Raw genomic sequence first — 23,143 nt, 5'->3', positions numbered from 1 at the left:
TTTCATTATTTTTGTTAATTTTTCATAATTATATTTTTTTATTATTATATTTTTCATCTCAAATTTTTTGAATGAAAAAAAATGAGAATAAATTGAATTTTCATAATTTGTTCTAGCTTATCACCAAATAGAATACAAGAACACAAAATTTTGTGTCTCTGTCCATCAATGTCTTGTCCTGTCCTATTCTCAGTATCTTGTCATGTCTTGTTCTCGAAAACAAACGCAGCCTAGTAGAACTTGGGGAACGGACAAAATCATGTTTCACTTCATGCCCTGCTTGCGTGTCCTATACTGTTAGGGTATCTTTGAGAAACATTTGGCATGAATGACTATAACCGCTCATTTTAAGAATGTTTATACTTGACTTGAGATATTAAGACTGTTCATCTTAATGTTGATTGTTTGGTACGGATAAGACCTTAATGACTGCGAATAGGCATAATTTAATCGAGTATCGAAACGACAAATCGGTATGAGGCACATCTATTTTCATAACTGTTATGATCACCATGGCTATTGCTATGTGAGATATGGTTGCTGTACGAAACGAACTCTTCTCTTCATTAAGATGGTTCAAAGGAAATATATCGCTTGAAGATGGATCTTTCGCAACTTCTTGCACGTAACTAAAATTTTGAGGACAAATTTTTTTTTAAAGAGAATAGATTATAATAACCCAGATCTTTAACAATGGAATTCTTGAGCTTTATATGTTAGGATTTGCAAAATCTGAGTAATGCGGTCAGATTTAGTTTGATAAGATGATTTTGAATATGCAGAAAAATAAATAATAATATTTTATGATAATAATAATAATATTTTAGTATATTAATAATTTATTATAATGATATTTTATTAATGTATTTTGATAATTCACCCTTATAACTCCTATAGTTTTTTATTTTCAGCCACATCCTGCTTTCCTTTTTTTCTTCGTATATAATCTCAAACTATTTCTTCCTTTTTTTTTTCATACGTGATGATAAGAAAAAGAATAAAAGATAAAAGTTGAAGATCGATAGACGATAAATTTTATGAGATTCGACCGTTTAATTCTAAAATTCCAAAAAATATTTTAAATCGATTAAAGCATTCGTTTCTTCCTCTTTTCTACAACTGTATTAGTTTCGATAAGGTAAGAATTTTCTTTTTGAACTTACGATTCGTTTATCTTGTATATGGTGGTTTAAATATTGCTTTGATTAAAATTAAAAAAAACGTAAGTTAAAGATCATGGGAAGAATCGGTTTTTGTAAACTAACTTCGAGAGGTAAGATTTGATAAATTAAACATAAATAAGTTGTATTTTATTATTTGATTCCTGATTGAATTTTGTTTTTAAATACATGAAACCGTATTTATTTGATGTTGTAATATTTTTTAAAAAGCACAAAAAAACATGAGCGTTGGGCTTGACATCAGGGGCGTCGCCCGTTCCTCTCTGGGACACTTTAGACGCCGGACGCAGCGCTGAGTGCCCAACTAAAGGTGCCGAGCGCTAATAATAAGAAGAAGAAGAAGAAGGAGGAGGAGGAGGAGGAGGAGGCCGGCGTCCAAACTACACACACGAATAATATATAATTATAACATGTAATATAAAAGTACATATATAATATATAACGTATAGTATAATATTATATATAATAATCATTAACATATATATATATATATTGTATATACTATATAATTATTAATATATATATATATATATATATTATGTATATGAATATATTTTATTAAAGTTATAGAATTAAAACGTAACTAATTTTAAATACAGAAGAATTAGTGTAATTAGTGAAAAAAATTGGATAGTTAAAGTATAATTAAGTAAAGTTTATGAACCAAATTATAATTAATTAAAATTTTGAGATTAAAAGTAAAATGTAAGTATAATATTTAAAAATTAAAAAATATAAAAAGAATTCAAGTAAATATTGAGGTAAGTGTCGTAAAATTTAAAAATATAACAATAATTATAATAAAAGATGTAGAAAGATAATTTAGTAGTCTAAATTCTAGGGATTCTTTCATAAAACACTTAGGAAAAGGTTCAAGAAGATGCTTATAATTGGTTATAGTACTAAAGAAAGAATAAGAATATCAAGAAAAGACATTAATACAAGAAAAAAGAGAAATAAGATTTCTAGAAGTGGGCTACGCCTTAAAAGATTTAAGTGAGGCAAGTAAAAGAGGCTAAGATTAATTAAGATTATCAAAGAAAATAGAGAAAGAATAATGACACATGAGAATAAATGACGGAAACATGGATATTGAAGACTATATTGAGAAAAAAGAATAAAAGAAAAAGAGAAACTAAGAGGAGTTATAGCGATTGAGAACTGATAATTGAAAGGAACGGTTAAGAAAAAATGAATAGAGAAAGAACAGAGAAAGGAATTTAAAGGATTTATAGAAAAGGAAAACTGATAGGTAAATGTTGATTGGGTCTTAATGCTGATTGTATAGTGGGACGCCCACAGACTGAGAATTGCTTTCCAAGGGTACGCATATTTGTAGAAAATGGGTTAAAAGTCAACTGATGTGACTTTGGCCATACAACTTCAAGTCAATTGATGTGGCTTTTGGCCATACAACTTTTATGCAACTGGAAAGCCATATCCGGGACTTGTACCCAGGTAATGTCGGGCTGTAAAATGTAAACTGAAACGTGAGCTCATGGCTTGCATAGGACAGATATGCATCATACTTGTTTGCCGCATATATTCCTTTATGTACATTCTTAACGTGTGTGCGCTTTCTTTGTTGTATTCTATATTCTGTATTCTCTGTTTGTTTACTATTTTTCTGTGTTTTCTGTTTATCTGCTATTTCCTGTATTTTATGTTCAAGTACAGTTATTTGGTAATAATAAAGATTTATTGAACTTAACTAACAACCCCGACCTTACTTTCCTCCCCTTCAGATAGAGCACCAGCGGCCCAGTAATGACGTATGATCATGCAGAGAGATGATGGATGATATCATGCATTTTGACAACATTCAACTTGGCGCGAATTTTCAAGACCTAGAGTATTATTCCATCGCCTTTGTAGTTTAAAGGGACTAGGAAATGTCATATATATATATATATATATATATATATATATATATATATATATACTCCTAGTGATGTTAATCAACATGCAATGTATATACATAAAAGTTCTGATTCTACTTCATCTGTTATTATTTGTGAACTTATCTTTAAATGTTTCTGCTTACTGAACTAAACATTTTCAAGAAAAAAATTTTTCCGACAAAATAACTGTGCTTTAATAACGAAATAGGATCATATAATAAATATTAGTTACTAAATTGGAAAGCAAGTTAGTAATGCTTAGCTTTTAGTGTGATCATGACATACGAGAAATTGGGTGGTTACAAGTAGAGTAGAGAGAGAGAGAGAGAGAATACGAGAGAGAAGAGAGGGTTATTGCTATAATGAATCCATCCCAAGTTTTTACACTAAGTGGAATCTATTTATAGGAGAGTTATGCTGACTCGGTTACTTTAACTAACTTATACATATTAACAATGACTCTAACCACTCTCATTAATCACAATCACTTCTAACTAACTCGTGACACGTCAGACTTGCTCTCTACACTATCATCGCCCCTCAAACTCAGGACCTGACACGGTTAAATCCTAAGTTTGCCTCTGAAGTTACTGAACAGTTTAGAGGAGATTGCCTTTGAAAAGATATCAGCCATTTAAATACTACTGGAAATATGACTCACTGCTATATTGCCTTTTGCAATATGGTCCGCAAAAAACTCAAATCTATCTCAGAATGCTTTGATTTTGAGTGAAGGACAGGAATAGCTGCTAATAAGACGACACTGAGAATGTCACAAAAAAGTTGAGGAGGACTTTGGAGTGGCATGTGGAGTTCATCCAACAAGTTGCAAAGTCAGGTGGTCTTAAGAATCAGCGCAGCTAAACCCTTATACTTCGCCTCATCGGTACTGCTGCGAGTCACTGCATGCTACTTTTAGGAAGACCAAGCAACTAGATTCTTACCATAGAACACACAATAACCATTTGTAGACTTGCGATCATCAGGGTTACTGCCCTAATCACTGTTAGTATATCCAGTGATCCTTGCATCCACCAAGGGAGAAAGATGAAGACCAAATGTGGCTGTGGTGTTAAGGTAGCAAAGAATTCGCTTGACAACCTTCCAGTGAGTATCTAAGGGTTGTGCATTAACTGGCAGACCCTGTTAACTGCATAAGTAAGCTCTGATCGCGTTACAATGCCATATTGAAGGCTGCCTACCATGGTTTTGTAGAGACTCAGATCTCAAAATGGAACGCCATCTTTGCTAGACAATTTTATATCCGAAGGAAGAGGTGTGGGACCTCCTTTGCAATCAGACATTTTTGCCTTCTTAAGGACCTCCTGTATGTACTTGTTCTGACACAATCTAATCCCCCTAAGCTTGTAGGCATGACTTGAATACCAAGAAAGTAATGCAACGACCCCATGTTTTTGAGTGCGAATTTCTGATGAAGTTGCTAAACAATTTGATCAATCAGGGATGAAGAACTCTTAGTAAGTATGATATCATCAACATAGATGAGGGCAAATGTCTTCTCAGAGCCATCAAAGCAAGTAAACAAGGACACGTTAAACTTGGTCGGCTAAAACCCAAGTGACTGAAAAGTACCACACAACATAATGTACCAAGCACGGGGAGCCTGGTTCAGGCCGTAGAGAGCCTTGAAAAGCTTGCAAACAGTGTTGGTATCACCAGCTTCATAGCCCTTTGGCTAGAGCATGTAAACTTCCTCATCGAGTTCACTATTAAGGAAGTTCACATCGAGTTGACGAAGCTGCTAATTGTGTGAAACAACAATTAAAAGCACCATTCTTATAGACGTTGGCTTAATAACAGGGCTGAACATTTATTTGAAATCTTGGACAGGGCACTGATGAAACCCTTGAGCCACAAGGCGCGCCTTGTACTTTTGAAGAGAGGCATATGCATTGAATTTGGCACGAAAAACCCACTTACAGTATATAGCATGCTTCTTAGGAGGTAGCTGCACCAATGTCCAAGTGTTATTTCTCATGAGTGTTGCGTATTCATCATCCATGGCTTATCTTGTTTCCAGTGAGGAATTGCAAGCGCCTGCTTCACTGTCTTAGGTTCTAAAGAAGCATTAAACACCTTAGGTTTGAAGATCCCAACTTTGGCCTGTATAGTCATTGGATGGGTGTTTTGAGGGCAAAAGGAAAGTGAATCAGAAGAAGATGAAGATTCAGTATTGGATGCTGGTTCAGGTGATGTGTGAAAGAAGGGAGAGGTGATGGCAGAATGATAATTAAGATGAGATTGTGTATGTGAGGTAGATGATGGTAAGGTGGTTGTTGGTGTGGTATTGGTGTGAATCTGAAGTGGAGGTATATGAGATAAGTCGACGGGGGTTGGAGGGTCGGAACTATGAGTGGTACGTTTAAAATGAAAGGAGGTCTCATCAAATACACAATGCCTAGTAATGATTACTTTACCCGAAGGAAGAAGATATTGAAAGCCTTTATATTGAGTTCCATATCCCAAAAAGATAAAGGGTTCTAATCTGAATTCCAGTTTATGTTGATTATAGGCTCTTAGATAAGGGAAACACAGACATCCAAACACTTTGAGATTCTGATAATCAGGTTTTTATTCAGCAACTTCTCCATTGGTGATACATTGCCCAAAATAGGTGTTGGGAGAATATTAATGAGTTGTGCCGCCGTAAGAAAGGCTTCACCCTATTACTTTAGAGGAACAACTGCATTTGCCATTAAAGTCAGTCCCATTTCGACAATATGTCGATGCTTCCTCTTTGAAGCTCTATTTTGTTGATGAACATGGGGACAAGAAAACCTATGCAATATCCTTTTGTCCTAAAAAACCTTAGACAAGCTTATGTATTTCTTAGCATTATCGCTTTAAAACACTTTGATTTTAGCATTCAATTGTAATTCTACCATGTTTTGAAAACTCATAGAAACTTATTTGAGCTGAGAGTAGGACGAAATTAAGTATAGCCAAGTGAACTTGGAATAAGCATAAAGAAATTGAACATAGTAACGTGCACCATTTATTCCAGGAAAAGGGGAAGGACCCCAAATACCAGAGTACCCTAACTTAAGAGGTTGAGAATATATTGTAGAAGAGTGAGAAAATGGTAAATTGTGTGATTTTTCCATGCAACAAGCTGAAAAATTGACTTAGAAACATCAACTTTAATATTGTAAGATTGCATGACTTTAGTTAAAATAGTGTAATAAGGATGGCCTAATCAATTGTGCCAGAGCCTAAAAATATTAGAGGGGCTTGTAGATGCTAGTAGTGCTTTGGGTGCCGATGTAACAACCTACCATACAAAACTTTACGCTTAAGTTCATAAATCAGAGGTGGTAGAGTATTACGACTTCTAAAAGTAAAATACGTACAAACACACACACACACACATGAATAGTTTACTAGGAGCCTTGAAGAGAAGTTGAGAAAAACAGAACTCAAAAGTCGCATTGCACTCGAACGGTTAAGAATAAAATGCATAAATAGTAAAACAGAAGAAACACAATAATACGAGATAAGAGTTTCAAAAGAGATACATTTTAACAAGCTCCAGACTCAACCTGCGTAGCAAAGGCTAGCCAGAGTATACATATATACATATATACAATCTAAAAGTATCCCAAAAACAAAATATAAATCCTGATTCTCCAAGTCAATCTCTAAGAGGGACAAAATACAAATTCTATATAAAAGTGGAGAGTACATCTTATATATATATAAAATACAAAACATAATATCCCTAAAAGTAGATCTTTGCTTTAGCAAAGTCTCCAGCACACTCAGCAAGGTGCCTCACGTCCTGCATATGAAAAATAATAAAATATATATGGAATGAGAACCGGGAGTTCTCAGTATGGTAAAGGTGTCCATATAGATAATACATAATGTCCTGGGAAGCCAGAGGCATTCCAAAATCTCCAACAACCAATATCAAATCCTAAAGTTTTCACTAAACTAGAATTATGGTAACTATATCTAAGGATTCTAATCTAACTTTTTTCTTTCATTCTCTAAAAACCTCCAAATCACCAAGTGGAACAACCCTCAGCGTCACCTCTACCAGCATGAAGGATCTATCAGAAACAAACACATACAAAACAAACAAGGAAAACACAGATATGGATAGCAGATACAGCAAATAGATTAGGTAGTAGTTAATTACAGTTAAGTAAATAGGAAAGCCAAAATAAATGCACACTCAAACAAAACATACAAGTGCATATGATGCATGTCTGTCCTATGACTGATGAGTCTCATTTGTCGGTTATACAATCAAAATTCGACATGTTCAGTAGCTAACCCATACATTGTCTGTCTGTTGCACACAATTATCTCAACACATCGGCTGACCGTTAGAGGGAGAGTGCCCTGTCACCATTAGAAGGAATATGTGCCCTGTCACCATGCAATTAGAGAGAGAACCATGAACAAGCGGGATTTCACCATCATCCTTGCTCGGGTTATAACCACAAGTCAAACTGTAAGTGGGATAACACCACCGACCTTGCCAAACTTATCACATTCATTGTCTTTTTATCTATTTTATTCTTAATATTATCTCACTCTGTCCATAGTCACTATCATAATCAATCAATATCATCATCGCCATCAATCATCTCTCAAAGTCTCAACTTTCATAAGTATATTTATTCATGTAATTCTCATCCTCCTCATCATCATCCCACAATACCATATATCATAATTATTATTCTTCAATTTGCTATCTCAACCCATTAAATTTCATCCCTAACCCTTCTACCCTCTAGTACATTGGCTTTAGACTCATAACAGGGTTTAAAAGGCTAGAGGACTGATAAAAAACACAAAAAATTCATTTCAGCCAAAACAGGGTGTTGCGTACGCAAGCTTCTTCCGCATACGCGAGTAAGTCAAAACGCCAAAGTCGCGTACGCTGCCCTCGTCCACCTATGCAAGTGAGTAGGCAGAGCCCAATACCGCATACATATGACCCTGCCACGTATGCACGCATATCAACATTCCCAAAAAAACTGTTAAGTTCAGAAATTAGTTTTTCACACTAACTTTAAACGCGCATAATTTTTTGTAAAAAATCATTTTCAATTCGTTCTTTGAACATTATAAACTTCACAAACCCAATTTTATTCAAAACAAGTTTCACAAGATTTGGGAGTCTGGAAGCCAAGTTATGCCCCACCGAAATAAGTCAAAAATCGGTTTTTACCAAAATTTTACCAAAGTTCTCCAGTTTCAAAATCCTCAATTCAATTCCAAATTTAACCATACCAATTCCATACTAAATACTCCCACACCCTAACAAATATTGCTCAATTACTTCTCAATTATTCCAACACTTAAACCATTCAATTCCCAGTTGATTCATTTCAACAACTTCCAACAATTACCATCCACGTAATAATCACACCAAATATACACAATTCCAATCCATCATAATCATTATACATCAATATAATATTCACAAGCTCATATCCAACCTCCATTCAATTAGTCACATATCACACACAATATCATCAACCAAAACATGCAATTCAATCATCATCAACACCAATGTTTAATTTATCATTCAATACTCATCAATAATCATCATCAATCTATAACATCATAACAATACTCCTTCAGTACAACCTCATTCCATATTCTACATCATCCTATTCATTCAATCAATTAATTCATGCAATTCAACTTATCTTAAGGCTAATAGCCTACTAGCCTAAGTTTTCACACAATATTATATATTAACTACAAGAAACTGAAACCGTACCTTAGCTGATTTCTTCCTAAGCTCAAAACACCACAATTTAAGCTTCCAAGACTCCGAATCAAATTCAATAAGTTCCAGCCACCAAAGCTTTATTCCAAGTACTTCAATTCACTCCAATGAATAAGAAATTCAATCTAGTTCATACAATTTTACCATAATCAAATACTAGGGTTCACTAATTCAATAATTCACAAAGATTTAATAATTCCTTACCGTACCCACAGCTTATATGGATGAAACCTAATGATTACGCAATGCTAGATTATGCCTAAACCATAAAAAACACAAAAATTTTCAATACCCATGAAGCAAAAACGTGAAAATGGATGGAATGAAAAACTGGGCAAGAAATTTAGAGATCCTTACCACTTTGTTAGGATAGAATTGAAGATCTCGATGAGACGAACGCGTAGCCGCAAACGGTGCGGCGGTGAGAGATATGAGTGATTGAAGATTGAATTGAAAATAGAGGTTAGGGTTCTTGGCTCCCCTTCTTCAATCCAGCGTGAATCAGAAATGGAGAGAGAAAAGAGGCTGAGTTTCGTTTATATATGTTGGGCCTTGGGTACAATACGGGCCTAGTTCAACCGGTTCGGTCCATTAGCCTAATTTCGGGCCAAAATTGTTAAAATTAGTATTTTAATTCATATTTTAATTATGTTTACTTCTTCAAATTATTAAATTTAATTCCTAATTCTCTTGGCTCATAATTAATTTATTAGTTAATTATTTATTATTAATTTATCGGATTTTACAACTGAGACAGCAAGACTGAAATTGTTGAACTTATAGAGTCCATTATCAACAGAACCAAGGAGGAGCACTTCATTAGTCTCCTGAGATTTAACACAGCAAAAATCATCATGGAGCTCAAAGAAAATATTATTGTCTTTGGCAAGCTTATTTACACTAATAAGATTCTTTGTTATATTAGAAACATGTAATAAATTGGCTAGCTTAAACAATTTTGTGCTCAAATTAGGTTTAAATAATGTGTTTCCAACATGAATAATATGCAAACCTAAACCGTCTCCAATCATGACTTGTTTTGAACCATCATAAACTAATTTTTGCATCAAGTTATATGGATCGGGAGTCATATGATGTGTTGCTTCAGAGTCCAGATACCAATTCAGATCACTAATCATGGCAAGAGTAGCAAGTGTATTGCTCATGGCAAGATTTGCCCTAAGTCCTCTTCTCTGACCCTGTGAACTTGATCCAGCATAGTTTCTTGGTTCAAAACTTCGTTGTTCATGATTCCTAGTCTCAAATGCCTCATCAAACCGATGCCAACACTGAGCTGCTAGATGTCCATATTTATTACATAGCTGACACGAGATTCTTGGGGTTGAAAATCAGCTTCCTCCTCTGAAGTTTCCAAATCTATCACCTCTGCCTCCTCTAAAATTGCCAAATCAGCCACCTCTTTAAAATCTGAGTGAGGATTTTGCCTGATACTGTCTTTGAGATTGATTCTCATACTGCACAATATTAGCTTGAATAAAAGAGTCAGACTTCTTGAATCTCTCTAACATGCTTTCATCAGCCATCAATAGGGCTTCTAGTTCTCTAATCGATACTAGTTCAAATCTTGACACCACAGATGTTATTAACGCACTAAATTCCTCTGGTAATCCATTCAAGATTTTCATAATATGATCTAATTCAGAAATTTCAGCACCAACCGAGATCAATACATCAACAGTTTCTTTAATTTTCAGTAGATATTCATTAACTGAACTAGTTTTCTTCACCATTCCTAATTTGTTCTTTAATTGCATGATGTTCGCCCTCACTTATGTAGCAAAAAATATATTTAACCTAGAGCAAATTTGATGTGAAAATTCGTAGTTAACCATTCGAGTTGTGAAATTCTTACTCATAGGCGCAAGAAGCCAGGCTTTGATATGTGCATCTTGTTTCTTTCATTTCTTGTATTCTGATGAGATGATTTCGGAGCTTCGATTTGCCTCGGATGTGAACTTTTTTGGAGTATCCTTCCCTGTGAGACGATGCAAGAGTTCATAGCCCTCAACTATTGCCTTGATATGATCTTTCCACGACAAAAAATTAAATGGATCTAGTTTCAGCACCACTGGAACTGAAAAAATTTGAATAGTTAGCTTTGTTTCAGTAGCCAGAGTTTGAAGATCTAATACCATGTAAGGTATCAGGCCTGAGCTTGAAGGAGGAGAGTAGACTAGAGAAAGTGAGTACATGAGAAAAGAGAGTGTTATGGCTATAATGAATTCATCCCAAGTTATTACACTAAACGGAATCTATTTATATGAGAGTAATGCTAACTCAGATCAGTTACTCTAACTAACTTGTACATACTAATAATGATTCAAACAACTCTATAATTAATCACAATCACTTTTAACTAACTCCTGACACATCATACTTGCTCTTTACACTATCAAACATAATAGTATATGTATCTTTTATATTTTGAAATGTATTTATCATTTTATTACTAGAAATGTTAGGTGAACAATACGAAAATTCTTTTAAACCCTTCTCTTCTTATCAATCTTTCGTTCTCTAATTTTGTTATTTTCGTCCTTAATTTCAACACTGTTTCTTCCTCTGATTTTTTTTCTGGAACTAGAAACATTATATGCATGATTATCCTCTTTCAAATATGTTATTTTGTCATTTTTGAAATCAAAATTTCTCTTTAGATTTTATCTTCATTATTATTCATCATCATCAATCTTCAAATTATTTTTCTAACAATAGATGATTGGAACGCAAATCAATTAAATCAAAATCAATTGATTCTATTATCTCAAATAACTCACATGAAAGAGATTCGTATCTTAATCTAACTAATTAGTAAATATGATTTATTTGAATTTTAGATGCCTTTTTTCGTTTTTTGCATAATTTTGGAAACAATCAGCTATGTGTTTATTACAGTATAATTTTGTGTTTAGTTTAGTTAGAATATATTGAGTTGAGTTTTTTTTTTTTTTTTTTGCTGGAATTTATGTATTCAGTTAGCATAAATTTCTGTATTTTTATGTTAAAAATTTTTGCATTTGATTATATTGTCTATAAAAATATGTGTTTCTATAACTCTTATAAAGCGACTGCTTTACAAAAGTTGTGCATATTATTTTAAAACTTCCTAGATAGAATTGAATGAGTTTTGTTAATATTGTTTTCAGTCGTAGATTATAATTTTATGGACTTAATTTTAGGGTGTCTAATTTACTAAAAAAAATAAAATTTAATTAAAATTTTTTGTTAAGTTTTGCAAATGTCGATTTAGTTAAAACGTTTTTAAATAATGTATAATGTCTTTGTGTTTTCAATTTCATAATTTTTAGGGTCTAGAATTATTGTGTATGTTCTAAAGTTTAATTCTGAAAATTTTTGAAGAATAATATTCTATTTTAATAGTAAAAATAATTATTTTTTGGAGCAAGTTTAATAAACAAAAATGTTGACCAAATTTAAATTTTTTTATTTTTTTAAATTATAGTTCTTAATCACGTATACAGCATAATTTTTTATTTATGTGAAAATATTTTATTATATATAATATAAATTAAGTATACAATAACATACTTTTTTATTTGTGTGAAAATATTTCATTACATATAATATAAAATTAAGTTTTATACTTTAATTTTAAGTATTTATATATTTTTTCATATTTGATATATCAAAAAAAAATGCTAAACATTTATATTATTTATTTATAAAATTAAATTAAAATTTTTTTTTATAATTTTAAATACACTTGTAGATACTCTCTCTCCCTCTCTCTTTCTCTCTCTCTGATAACAAAGTACGCTTGGACACCGCTTTGAGGATTGCCATTGCCGCCTTCAATTTTAGTGGCGGCAGTTCTCCATCTCCTCTCTTCTCTCTCGCAAAACTTTTTTTTTCTCCCTCTCCTTTCTTTTTCTCATCTGCTTACCTTGTCTCTCTGTGTCCTCAACTCCTTTCCCTCTTTTTCTGCCTCTAGTTTCATATATGAAAAGGTTACTTTCTTTCTCCTTTCTTCCTTTCTTTCTTTCTTTTTCTTTTTCCTTTTACTCTCACAGTCTATCTTCTTCTCCTTCCCTTATTTCTGGTTTTATTTGTTGTTTCTGATTTTCAATTTTCTTTCAATTTTATTTTGTAAATCTAGTACGACAATAACTCTCTTGTAATTATTCATCTTTTTTGTAGTATAATGATTCTCTTTTAAAGTGTACTGATTTTTATTTTATGGGTATTTTGATTTTTGTGGTGCAGTTCTTAATATAGGAGAAAGACATTTTGAGAAAAGCTAAATATATATGTAATTTTTTATAAATCTAAAAAGTGATCAGATCTATTTGAGTCGAGAAAAAAACTATCCTACTATATTGCAGGATATTTGTGTAAATTTAAAAATAAAAAGGCTTAATTTTATCTCTATTTCTATTCATTAAGATTATTTATAATTGAATATTGTATTTTTTTTAGTTTATAATTTAATATATAAAATATTTTATCTTCTGATTTAGATATAGATTTAATGCTCTTGCTGTAATTTGTAACTGCCGTATGATGTTTTTATAAATGAAAGTTATTCTTTAAATAAAAAAAAAAAACAAAAAAAAAAAAACTCATAGATCATCATCTTTGTATACACATGAATGATCATAGGATCAGGATGACCTCTTGCGGGTACATTAAATTTTAAACTTGTATGCACTAAAATTGGAGACATTTATGTAATCATAAGAGTGTGAGAGAGAATGATATATATATATATCAAGTGTTTGAAAGTGTGAGTATTTCTTTGTGAGCATTTGGACTAATAAATTAAAACTAATTTAATTCAACTTAATTAATTAATCGAAATGCTTGATCACGTAGCAAAATTGTTTGTTCTAGAAGACACATGTTTGGAAAAAGGGCAAATTTAATAAAGAAATAACAAAAGTTAACTAATAATAGTTAACATAAATTTTAGATATTTAATATTTAATTTTTAAATGTATAAAATTTTAATTAATTATTTATTAAGTATATTTTTGTTTGAAAAATTACGTCAATCAATCACTTGAATTAATTACAGCAACTGTGTTAACGCCTTAATTAAAGATAATTTGTCAACTAATTAATGTCATTGTTAAGACGTTGAAAATGAATTGGAATATAAAATTATTACACCTTCAAGTTACATTCAGGCCAGGTCTGTTCCATTTTCGAGTCTAGAATGGTTAAAGTATAATTTTTTTAGTTCATGAACCATTTATAAATAATTTGTAAATTACAAATTTTAAAAGTAATAACTTAAGCTTTTTTTTCCCCCTACTTTTAATAAAACACTTAAGTTGCTGCCTGTTGTGAATGAGTCGATCTTTAGTGACAAAGACTCAAATTTTTAAGTATTTATTGAAATATATTATTAGTTCAGGATGGAGCCGATGCCACTAGCGCCACCACGAGCCCCACCAGGACTTCCGGATGAAGCCGATGACGATGACGGTGACTTTATGTCAATGATTATAGGTAGTATATTTGTATTTTTTGTTTTGATGATATTTTTTATTTTTGTTTTTCTGTTGTGTTTTAGTTTTGAATAATTCTATAAACTTAATTGCTATCTATTTAATTTCAGTTTGAATAAAAACTCTTTTATATCATTTACTGCTTGTATTAAAATTTAATCGTATAACAGAAATTCAAATAAATAGTTAAGAATTCGATATATATATATGACTTACAAAATCCAAACATTAGCTGTCGGTAAATTATGTTTAAGAAATAAAAAATAATCAATTAATATTTTATTATTTTTTTATTGTTAATGTTATTGACGACCAAACCCTCAGTATAATGAAAAAAATATTTTCATACGACGGTAATATTAAAATAATATTACTGACCGTTTACAGCCATCGATAATATTGATTGAAATTTATTAACGACAGTTTTCTCGACGGTCTTTCTTGTCGATAAAATTAATTATCGATACTTTAGCCGTCGGTAAAATTTACATCACTTCTATATATATGCGATTAAGTGGTTTTTATCTTAATAACTGTTATTCTTCTTTCTAAATTTTATTATTCTCGAGTGTGAAAATTTCATATGTCAATTACATTAATATCTTTTAAAATATTATTTGTAATAAGCCTTGATAACTGATGACTTCATTATAATAAGAATTTTTATTCTTAGCTTTTTAATAAATAAATTGATGGATTGTCCTTTGTTTTGTAGTTTGGATGGAGTGCTGATTGAAAATATTAAGTGAACAAATCCTGTAACGAAACGTCAATCACAAAAAAAAAAAAAAAAGAAAAAAAACACACACACACACCAAAGTCACAATACAAGATTTTGATTGCATATTGGAATTTTTAGGGGAGAAAAATATGATTTTATTCTCCAAACCACATATTCAAAAAGAAAGGGGCCCGAAATTAATAAGAAATGGAAAAAGGCTCCTTTATTTCATATCGCATTGCATGTAGAGCCGATAATAGTAAATTATATCCGCAAATATTTATTCCAACCTAATTTGTTCAAGTAGGTTTGGTAATTTGACTCACAACAGGTCAGAATTAAAAGCAAAATAGATTGAACTACGAATCGAATAGAATAGGATGTTAAATTTAGGATTAATTTTATCCGATTTACTTAAACTCTTGATATAATATAGTATATAATTAAAAATTATTATACATATATAATGAAATTGATAAATATCGAACCTAATTTTTTTTTTGTAATTTTAATATGATTTATATTAGGATTTTTTTTTAATTTTAATATAGACTTAATTTTATATTTTTTATTTTATTAGTATGTTTATAAAATATGAAATCATTAAATATTGTGTTTAGTTAAAAAAAAATTGATTTATTGTAGATAGCATCAAGTGAAAAATTTTAAGATATAGATAAAATTATAGTTAGAAGATTCTCAAGTCACGAATAAAATAAAATAAAATTTTAGAAAATATTTAAATCCGCAGATAGAATTAGAATAAAATCTAAATTCTGTTCTACCCGTTGTCACTATTAATCAAATGAGATTTTTATAAAAGAGTACATACTACGATAAAAAATAATAATAAAAAGATAAAATTTACTTTTGTAGATAGTCGGATATTTATTTAAAAAAATGCTATTTTATTTTTATTAATTTTTTAAAATAAATTTATACACTCTTTTTTATTTTCTTGATTTCTTCCCACACAAAAAATATTTTTATCATAGAATTATCTTTATAAAATATAATATAATGAATAATAGGACGAGCATATTAGAGAGAATGGTAATAATATTAATTAATAATTTTATGAATAATATTATATATATTTTATTTTAATATATTAATAATATAAAATATTTTATATAATTATTTAATTAAATCCGTTTCTTATAATAACTACTTTGTGATTGTGATAGAAATAAAAAATAATTGGTTTTTAATATATACATATTGGTGATCCCAATATACCCTGAAAACTTGGCGGCAAAATCCAAAGTGGCTTAATTAGTTTCAGTGTTATAGATATATGGTTCTCAATGTTCAGCAATTGTCACGGGCACTCACATTTTCTCTCTTTTTATTTACAGACATTTACACTGTGCCCACGTCTCTGGTATCTCTTTCTCAGACAATGTTATTTAATGGTTTACGCTTATGTCACGGGCTTCTTTGGGGGCACCGTCCACTATCTACCATTCTTTATAATTTTGGAAAACTTTTTAAGTATACCGAAACATCCCTAACAGAATCAATAATCTTAATCATATATTATATATATATTTTTTATAATTAAGATCAATAACTAAAAATTATTAAAATACCTGTATCGAAACACTTAAAATTTTTTCTATAATTCTATACAGCACTCATAGAGATTCAAGTATTCAATAATGTCTTATTCTTCCATATTTGAAACCTTATATTTTCTTTTTCTCATATCAACAATCTCTCTCTCTCTCACAATTGTCATGAGTACATTATGTATTTGGCTAGGAATTTCAAGACAAGGACAGGGTCTTGATTCTTGGAATGTTGCTTTCTTTTTTTAAGAAAATTGGAAATTAGGAGTTCCCTACTTCCCTATATGCTTAGTAGAATTATTCTAGGTATCAAAATATTTTTATTTGGCGTATCAGAACCATTTTCTCTTCGTATAATTAAATACTATTTTTTTTAAAATGGCAATTGATATACTAAGAAAAAAAATGCATATATTACATATATTGTTAGACTTAATCAAATATATTCGATTACACATATTAAATTATCTAATAATTCATTATATATTATAAAACTTTCTTCATTTAATAAGTAACTAGACACATATATATCGCACATTTTTTATACATATAAAACTAATCGAAGGGTAAAAATTTAATATTGTTATTATTGTTATTATTATTTTTACAAAAACACTTTTGACGGAGTGTAATTTTTTAAAAATCTTTTTCTGATAAAAAACATTTTAGAGAATGAAAAAGCATCTTTTTAATATTATTTAGATATAGTTTGAATTAATTTTTTCAAGAAGTACTTATTTTTTTAATTTTTTATATAAAAAGTTATTTTCAATTGAAAAGATTTTTAAAATGTAATTTTTAAATATTAAAAAGTTTTTTCTATTTTCTAAAAACAAGATATTATTGACTTTTAAAAAAAAATAATTTATTTTTTTAATAAAAGTATCATATTCTTGTTAAAATATATTTAACATTTAATAAAATCACTTTAATTAAAAAAATCCACACAAATATTTATCCGGAAAAAAAAAGACTTTTCCTAAATAAAAAGGGGTTTTTTATTTTAATAAATAAATAAATTATAATAATTACGGAAATAAATAATTTAAAAAATATTTACCAAAATAAATACTTCTTTATTATCTGAAACATTTTATTTTTAAAAGTTTGATCCAAATTATATTATTAATATTTTTTATTATTTTTAAAAATTATATTTAATTATTTATAAATACATATATCTCGTTTACAATACGAAAATTAAAAAAACACACTGTAAATAAGATACGTACAAAATTATCTTGTTTACGATGTAAACGAGATAAGAGTGGAATATTTATTTTGATAAATATTTTTAAATTATTTATTTCAGTAATTATTATAATTAATTTATTTATTAAAATTAAAAATCCTAATAAAAAGGCTTTTTGAAGAATGTAAAAAGCATTTTTTATTCTCTCCTTTTCTTATAGAAAAGCATGTCACAAGAGGCAAAAAGTAATAACATACACCTATATTATTATAAATCATCATCTTTTTCAATAAATCTGCATCTCACCATTTTTACTTTACTTCTATTATAAAATAAAGAAAATGATTAATTTATTCTGTTGTTCTAATTTAAAATTTTCTTTGTTTTGTACACAGGCAGGCACACGCACACATGCCCACACATACATATATATATTCAACAATAAAAACAAAATAATTGACTTGACATAATTAAAAAAAGAAAAGGAGTAAAAAAAACTCATATAAGAATAAAAGCGGAATAAAATATTATTTTAATCTTTAAATTTTAGACTGAACTTTAATTTTGTCATTAATATTTGAAACATTATATTTTTATTTTAAACGTCTTATTTTATTTTATTTTGGTCTTTTGATTAAAATTATTTTTTTCCAAAAATTCCTTTTCTTTTATTATAATTTTTTTTTAAGTAGTAGCAAAAATCGAAATTATAGTAGCCATACCAATAGTGGTAGTGATTTATTGAGAGTGTAAACAGCAATGAAATACAATAATAAAATAAAAATATAATGAAATAAATATTTAAAACAAAATTAAAATGTTTTAAATTCTAAAGACAAAATTAAAATTTAACCAAATATTTAAAAATTAAAATAATATTTTATTCCATAAAAAGTACCTAGAATCACTATTCTTTCTTTTACTTATTTTCTTTTTTCTTTATTTGGGTACAAATTCCTTGAATGACTTTAGAAGCAAGGCGCACCAAGTGTGTGTGCGCCTATTATCTATATAAAAGTAGGTCCTTAAACTCTTCATTCCACTTTTCCTATGTCCCCTCACCTTCAACAACCAACAATGATATTCAAAGCACAATAATAATACTACTACTCTTCCACTCAAGACTTGAAAACCCTTCTTTGTTATCTCATATCTTTCTCAGTGCAAAAACCTTTTTCTTCCTTTTAATTTTTCCCCCCTCACCCTCTTTATTCCTCACTTTCACCACTCTTATAATATAGTCAACACTTTCTTACCTGTTTCATACTTAGCTTTCATCATCTTATTCCTCATACCATTATACCATTCCCGGCATTTAATTTTACATACCCAAAAGAAAAGTGAAAAAGAGAGAGAGAGAGAGAGAATAGAATAACGTAACCTATCTAATCTTCTTTATAATTATTCATTCCCTTCCCATCCTATTATATATTCTCTGTGCTATATATACAAACACATTCCTTGTAACACTTTTTTATTGTTTATTGTTATAATAATAATAATAAGAATCATGGGATTCTCTGAGAAGCCACCACAAATAATAGAAGGAGGAGGAGGGTTAGACTCATCAGATAACAATAACAGAAAATGGGTCATCGCCGGAACGTCTTTGAGAGCGCCATTGAAACCAATTTACACTGTGATTCCGGTGGATCAGAAAGCTAAACAACAAGAAGAAGAACAACAAGATGAGTTTTCAACTTCAACAACTCCAACGGGAAAAGAAGCAAGGGTTCCAACAACTTTGAACTGTCCACCGGCTCCGAGGAAGCCAAAATCTTCTCTCAAGTGCAACTACCACGGCGCCGGTGGTGGAGCTAAGGAGTTCTTCACTCCGCCGGACTTGGAAACTGTCTTCATTCGCCATGTTGTTGAAAGGGCTATTTGATTGATTTCATGTATATATATCACTCTAGTCTTGTATACTTATGCTATGGTGGTTATGGTAGCTATGATTCAAATTAAAGTAACATTTTTTTACTATTTAATAATGTTTTTTAAAAAATGTTGCTAAAAATAATGTTACTAAAATGTAAAAAGATGTGACTTTAATTTTAATAATACTTACTTAGTCACTGTATATATATATTAGTTTTGATATACTGTGTAAAATACACCACAATATTTTGGGTCTATAGCTACGATTTTTTTTACCTTGACAAAAAAAAAAAAGCTATGATCACGGTTTTTATAAAAAGGGTGACCATAGGGTATTTATGGTCACTTTTTTGGGAGTTACCTAAAAGGGTCTATGGTCACGATTTTTTACAGTGACCAAAAAGGGTCTATAGTCACGGTTTTGGAGGTGACCTAAAGTGGTCTATAGTTACGGTTTTGAGGGGCGGCCTAAAAGGGTTTATGGTCACGGTTTTAGAGGTGGCCTAAAGGGGTCTATGACCACAGTTTTTTACGGCGACAAAAAAGGGTCTATGGTCACGGTTTTTCAAAAAAGGGTGACCTAAAGGGGTCTATGGTCACGGTTTTGGGGGGTGACCTAAAGTGGTCTATGGTCACGGTTTTGGTGGGTGGCCTAAAAGGGTCTATGTCACAGTTTTAGGAGTGACCTAAAGGGGTCTATGGTCACGGTTTTTTACAGTGACCAAAAAAGGTCTATGGTTACGGTTTTTCGAAAGGGTGACCTAAAAGGCTCTATGGTCACGGTTTTGGAAAGTGACCTAAAGATATCTATAGTCACGGTTATTAGGAGTGGCCTAAGGTGATCTATGATCACCGTTTTTTTTTTTAATTTATTTTTTTTTTAACTATCCCTCCCCATAAACGCCATCATTCCCCCTCCCCCCCCCCAAATCCCAAAATTCCCCCTTCACTCCCAGCAAAATCCCCATTCCCTCCTAATTAATAACTTAGAACAAAAAAAAATCCTATCACTTCGTCACATCCCCCATTCTCACCGTTTTCCTTCGAGCCAGCCCCCACCTTCGTCGAGCTCCTCCCAACCCCTCCATCGTACATCGTTTCCCTTCCTCCCATCCTCTACCATTGTCGTTCACCTTCCTCCCAGCCCCTACTTCATCACAGCCCCCAAGATCGACGAAGGCAGAAACCCTAGCATCGCCGAGCTCCTCTGTCGCGTCTCACCGCAAGCTTCCTGTCACCGCGAGGAAGAAGAGTAGGGCGTCGCGCTCCTTCGCTATCCAGCCACCGTCGAACTTCGAAGAGAGAGAGAAAATGCATGAAGATGAGAGAGAGAGAGGGGTCAAAAGCTGAGTTGGTGTCTGTCATCGCCTCCACTGCCTTCACCGCCGCTGTTACCACCATAGCACAAGAGAATCCACCACAGCAAGGAAAGGAACGTGAGTTAATCTTTCTTTTCTTTTTCTCTCTTCTGTTGATTCCTTTTGCTATTTATTTATGATTATTTTGTGGTGAATTGGTGATCTTAATATATAAGAACACTTTTTTATGCCCGAACCAAAATCAGACGAAATCTAGGTTAGAATGGTCTAATTTTTCATATTTTGTTAGGTGGAAGTTAATTAACGGTTTCTGTGAAATATGTGTGCTTGTTTGGGTAAAGAATAAGCTGAATGTTAGGTTAAATGGAAAACCTTTTGTACTAATTCATGGTTTCATGAATTTGTTACCTGGTTTATGTGGGATGGATTCAATGTTGCATTTTTTGAGTAATGTGATTTACATAATATAGCTTCAGTGATTACAATTTCTGATTTTTCTTCTAGCTGCAGAATGGCTTTCTTCAGTAGAACTGGAAATATACTAAGGCAAGTGACAAGTAGGAAGATCAGTTTGGATTTATGTGAAATCCTGTCTGTTTTCCAGTATGTACGGTGCATGTCAAATGCTCCAAGTATGAAGCTGTTTATAGGAGGTGCGCGGTTGTAGGATTACCTGAGTTGCATCCATGAATTGGCATACTTTTTCACCTTTAGTTGATAATAACAATTATGTAATGAACATGGTGTGTTTATCCATTGCAGGTGTTTCGTATTCCACTGATGAGCAAAGTTTGAGGGAGGTTTTTGGGAAATATGGTGATGTTGTTGATGGTAAATAGTTGGATTCTCTTATTGCTATTTTTTTTGTTGGTTTGGGATTAGTTTCAAGTTAGTGATTCAATGTTAATTGCTGTTTTATCTTGTGATTTTTGTAGCAAGGATAATTGTGGACCGTGATTTTGGCAGATCCAGAGGATTTGGGTTTATTACTTACAGTTCGGTTGAGGAGGTGTGAAGTGCCATTCAAGCCTTAGATGGGCAGGTATGCAGATTTGCTGCTTCTATGGTGTTAGTAATCATGTCAATTGATACATTTCTGGAGCTACATAGTTTCATGTTTAAATTTGTTGAAGTATGGATGCTATACTTGTCAAGAAAGTTTTGTGTAATTATATGTAGGTAATTTTTTTAAACATTATTTTTTGAATTTGTGCCATAGATATTTCATGTGATCTTCAATTAAATGTGTCAGTTTCAGGAATGTAGAACACTTCTACTTCTTGTGTTTTATGTGTAAATTTCTCAACTTATCTTTGATCCTAGCAAGACATCTTCTTCCAGATTTGAATTTAAAGAATTCTTAGGTTTCTAGTGCTCTATTTCATAACCCCTCTGCTAAAACTCTAGGTGGGGCGTTTACATGATTCACCTTTTAAGCATGTATCAATTAGCAGCAGTACAAAGCTGGTGGGGGAAGAAGCTTCAGTTTTTGTTGCTTAGTTACTTTTGGTGTTTTGACGTTGGTCAACTTGAGGGTTTTTTTATTGGGTCCTAAGTATTTGATTGAAAATTTATCAGGGGCTAATTTGGCGTTAAAAAAAAAGACAAGCAGGTATTCAAACATCTTGCGTCAATGAAGGGTCTAGGAAAGTATATCAAAGGCAAATTGATTTAGCTATAAATATATTTAAAATTTATTTTGCTGTATATGTATTGCATCATCAAAAGCATAAATGCAAGATATCTAACATGTTTATTTCTTTTACGTGCAGAAAGACATGATGTGATGAAGAAAATATGTTCCATAAAAATATCACATGGGATGGGTCTTACAATGACCTTAGTTATGTAAATATAATATTTTGATGTGTGATGAGTGGATAATTTATACGCTTTTTGGCATTGTTTTTAGTATGTTTTTAGTATATTTTAGTTAGTTTTTATTATGTTTTTATTAGTTTTTAAATAAAAATCACATTTCTGGACTTTACTATGAGTTTGTGTATTTTTCTGTGATTTCAGGTATTTTCTGGCTGAAATTGAGGGACCTGAGCAAAAATCTGATTCAGAGGCTGAAAAAGGACTGCAGATGCTGTTGGATTCTGACCTCCCTGCACT

The 23,143-nt window shown here is 31.1% G+C and overlaps 1 protein-coding gene and 1 pseudogene across 1 annotated transcript; both read left to right on the top strand.

Annotated features, from left to right (window-relative positions):
• The first annotated feature begins 19,000 nt into the window (after nucleotides 1–19,000).
• LOC107641767 (cyclin-dependent protein kinase inhibitor SMR6 pseudogene) lies at nucleotides 19,001–19,738 on the top strand (annotated as a pseudogene).
• Nucleotides 19,739–21,536: 1,798 nt separating this feature from the next.
• LOC107641765 (glycine-rich RNA-binding protein 3, mitochondrial-like) lies at nucleotides 21,537–22,040 on the top strand. The gene is made up of 3 exons (XM_021123375.2): nucleotides 21,537–21,678; nucleotides 21,788–21,856; nucleotides 21,961–22,040. The coding sequence occupies exons 1-3, from the start codon at nucleotides 21,537–21,539 to the stop codon at nucleotides 22,038–22,040; spliced, it is 291 nt and encodes a 96-aa protein (XP_020979034.1).
• The last annotated feature ends 1,103 nt before the right edge of the window (nucleotides 22,041–23,143 follow it).

This window comes from Arachis ipaensis, chromosome B5 (genome assembly GCF_059453495.1).
Source record: "Arachis ipaensis isolate K30076 ecotype BB chromosome B5, ASM5945349v1, whole genome shotgun sequence".
Taxonomy (NCBI): domain Eukaryota; kingdom Viridiplantae; phylum Streptophyta; class Magnoliopsida; order Fabales; family Fabaceae; genus Arachis; species Arachis ipaensis.
The sequence above is the reverse complement of the archived record's forward strand: the minus strand, read 5'-3'. Positions and strand labels throughout refer to the sequence as shown.

Bases quoted from the DNA above. Each gene is read 5' to 3' on its own strand.
- LOC107641765 (XM_021123375.2), top strand. From the start codon at position 21,537: ATGGCTTTCTTCAGTAGAACTGGAAATATACTAAGGCAAGTGACAAGT. The intron at 21,679-21,787 runs GTGCGCGGTTGT...TATCCATTGCAG, and splicing joins TATGAAGCTGTTTATAGGAG to GTGTTTCGTATTCCACTGAT. The intron at 21,857-21,960 runs GTAAATAGTTGG...TGATTTTTGTAG, and splicing joins ATATGGTGATGTTGTTGATG to CAAGGATAATTGTGGACCGT.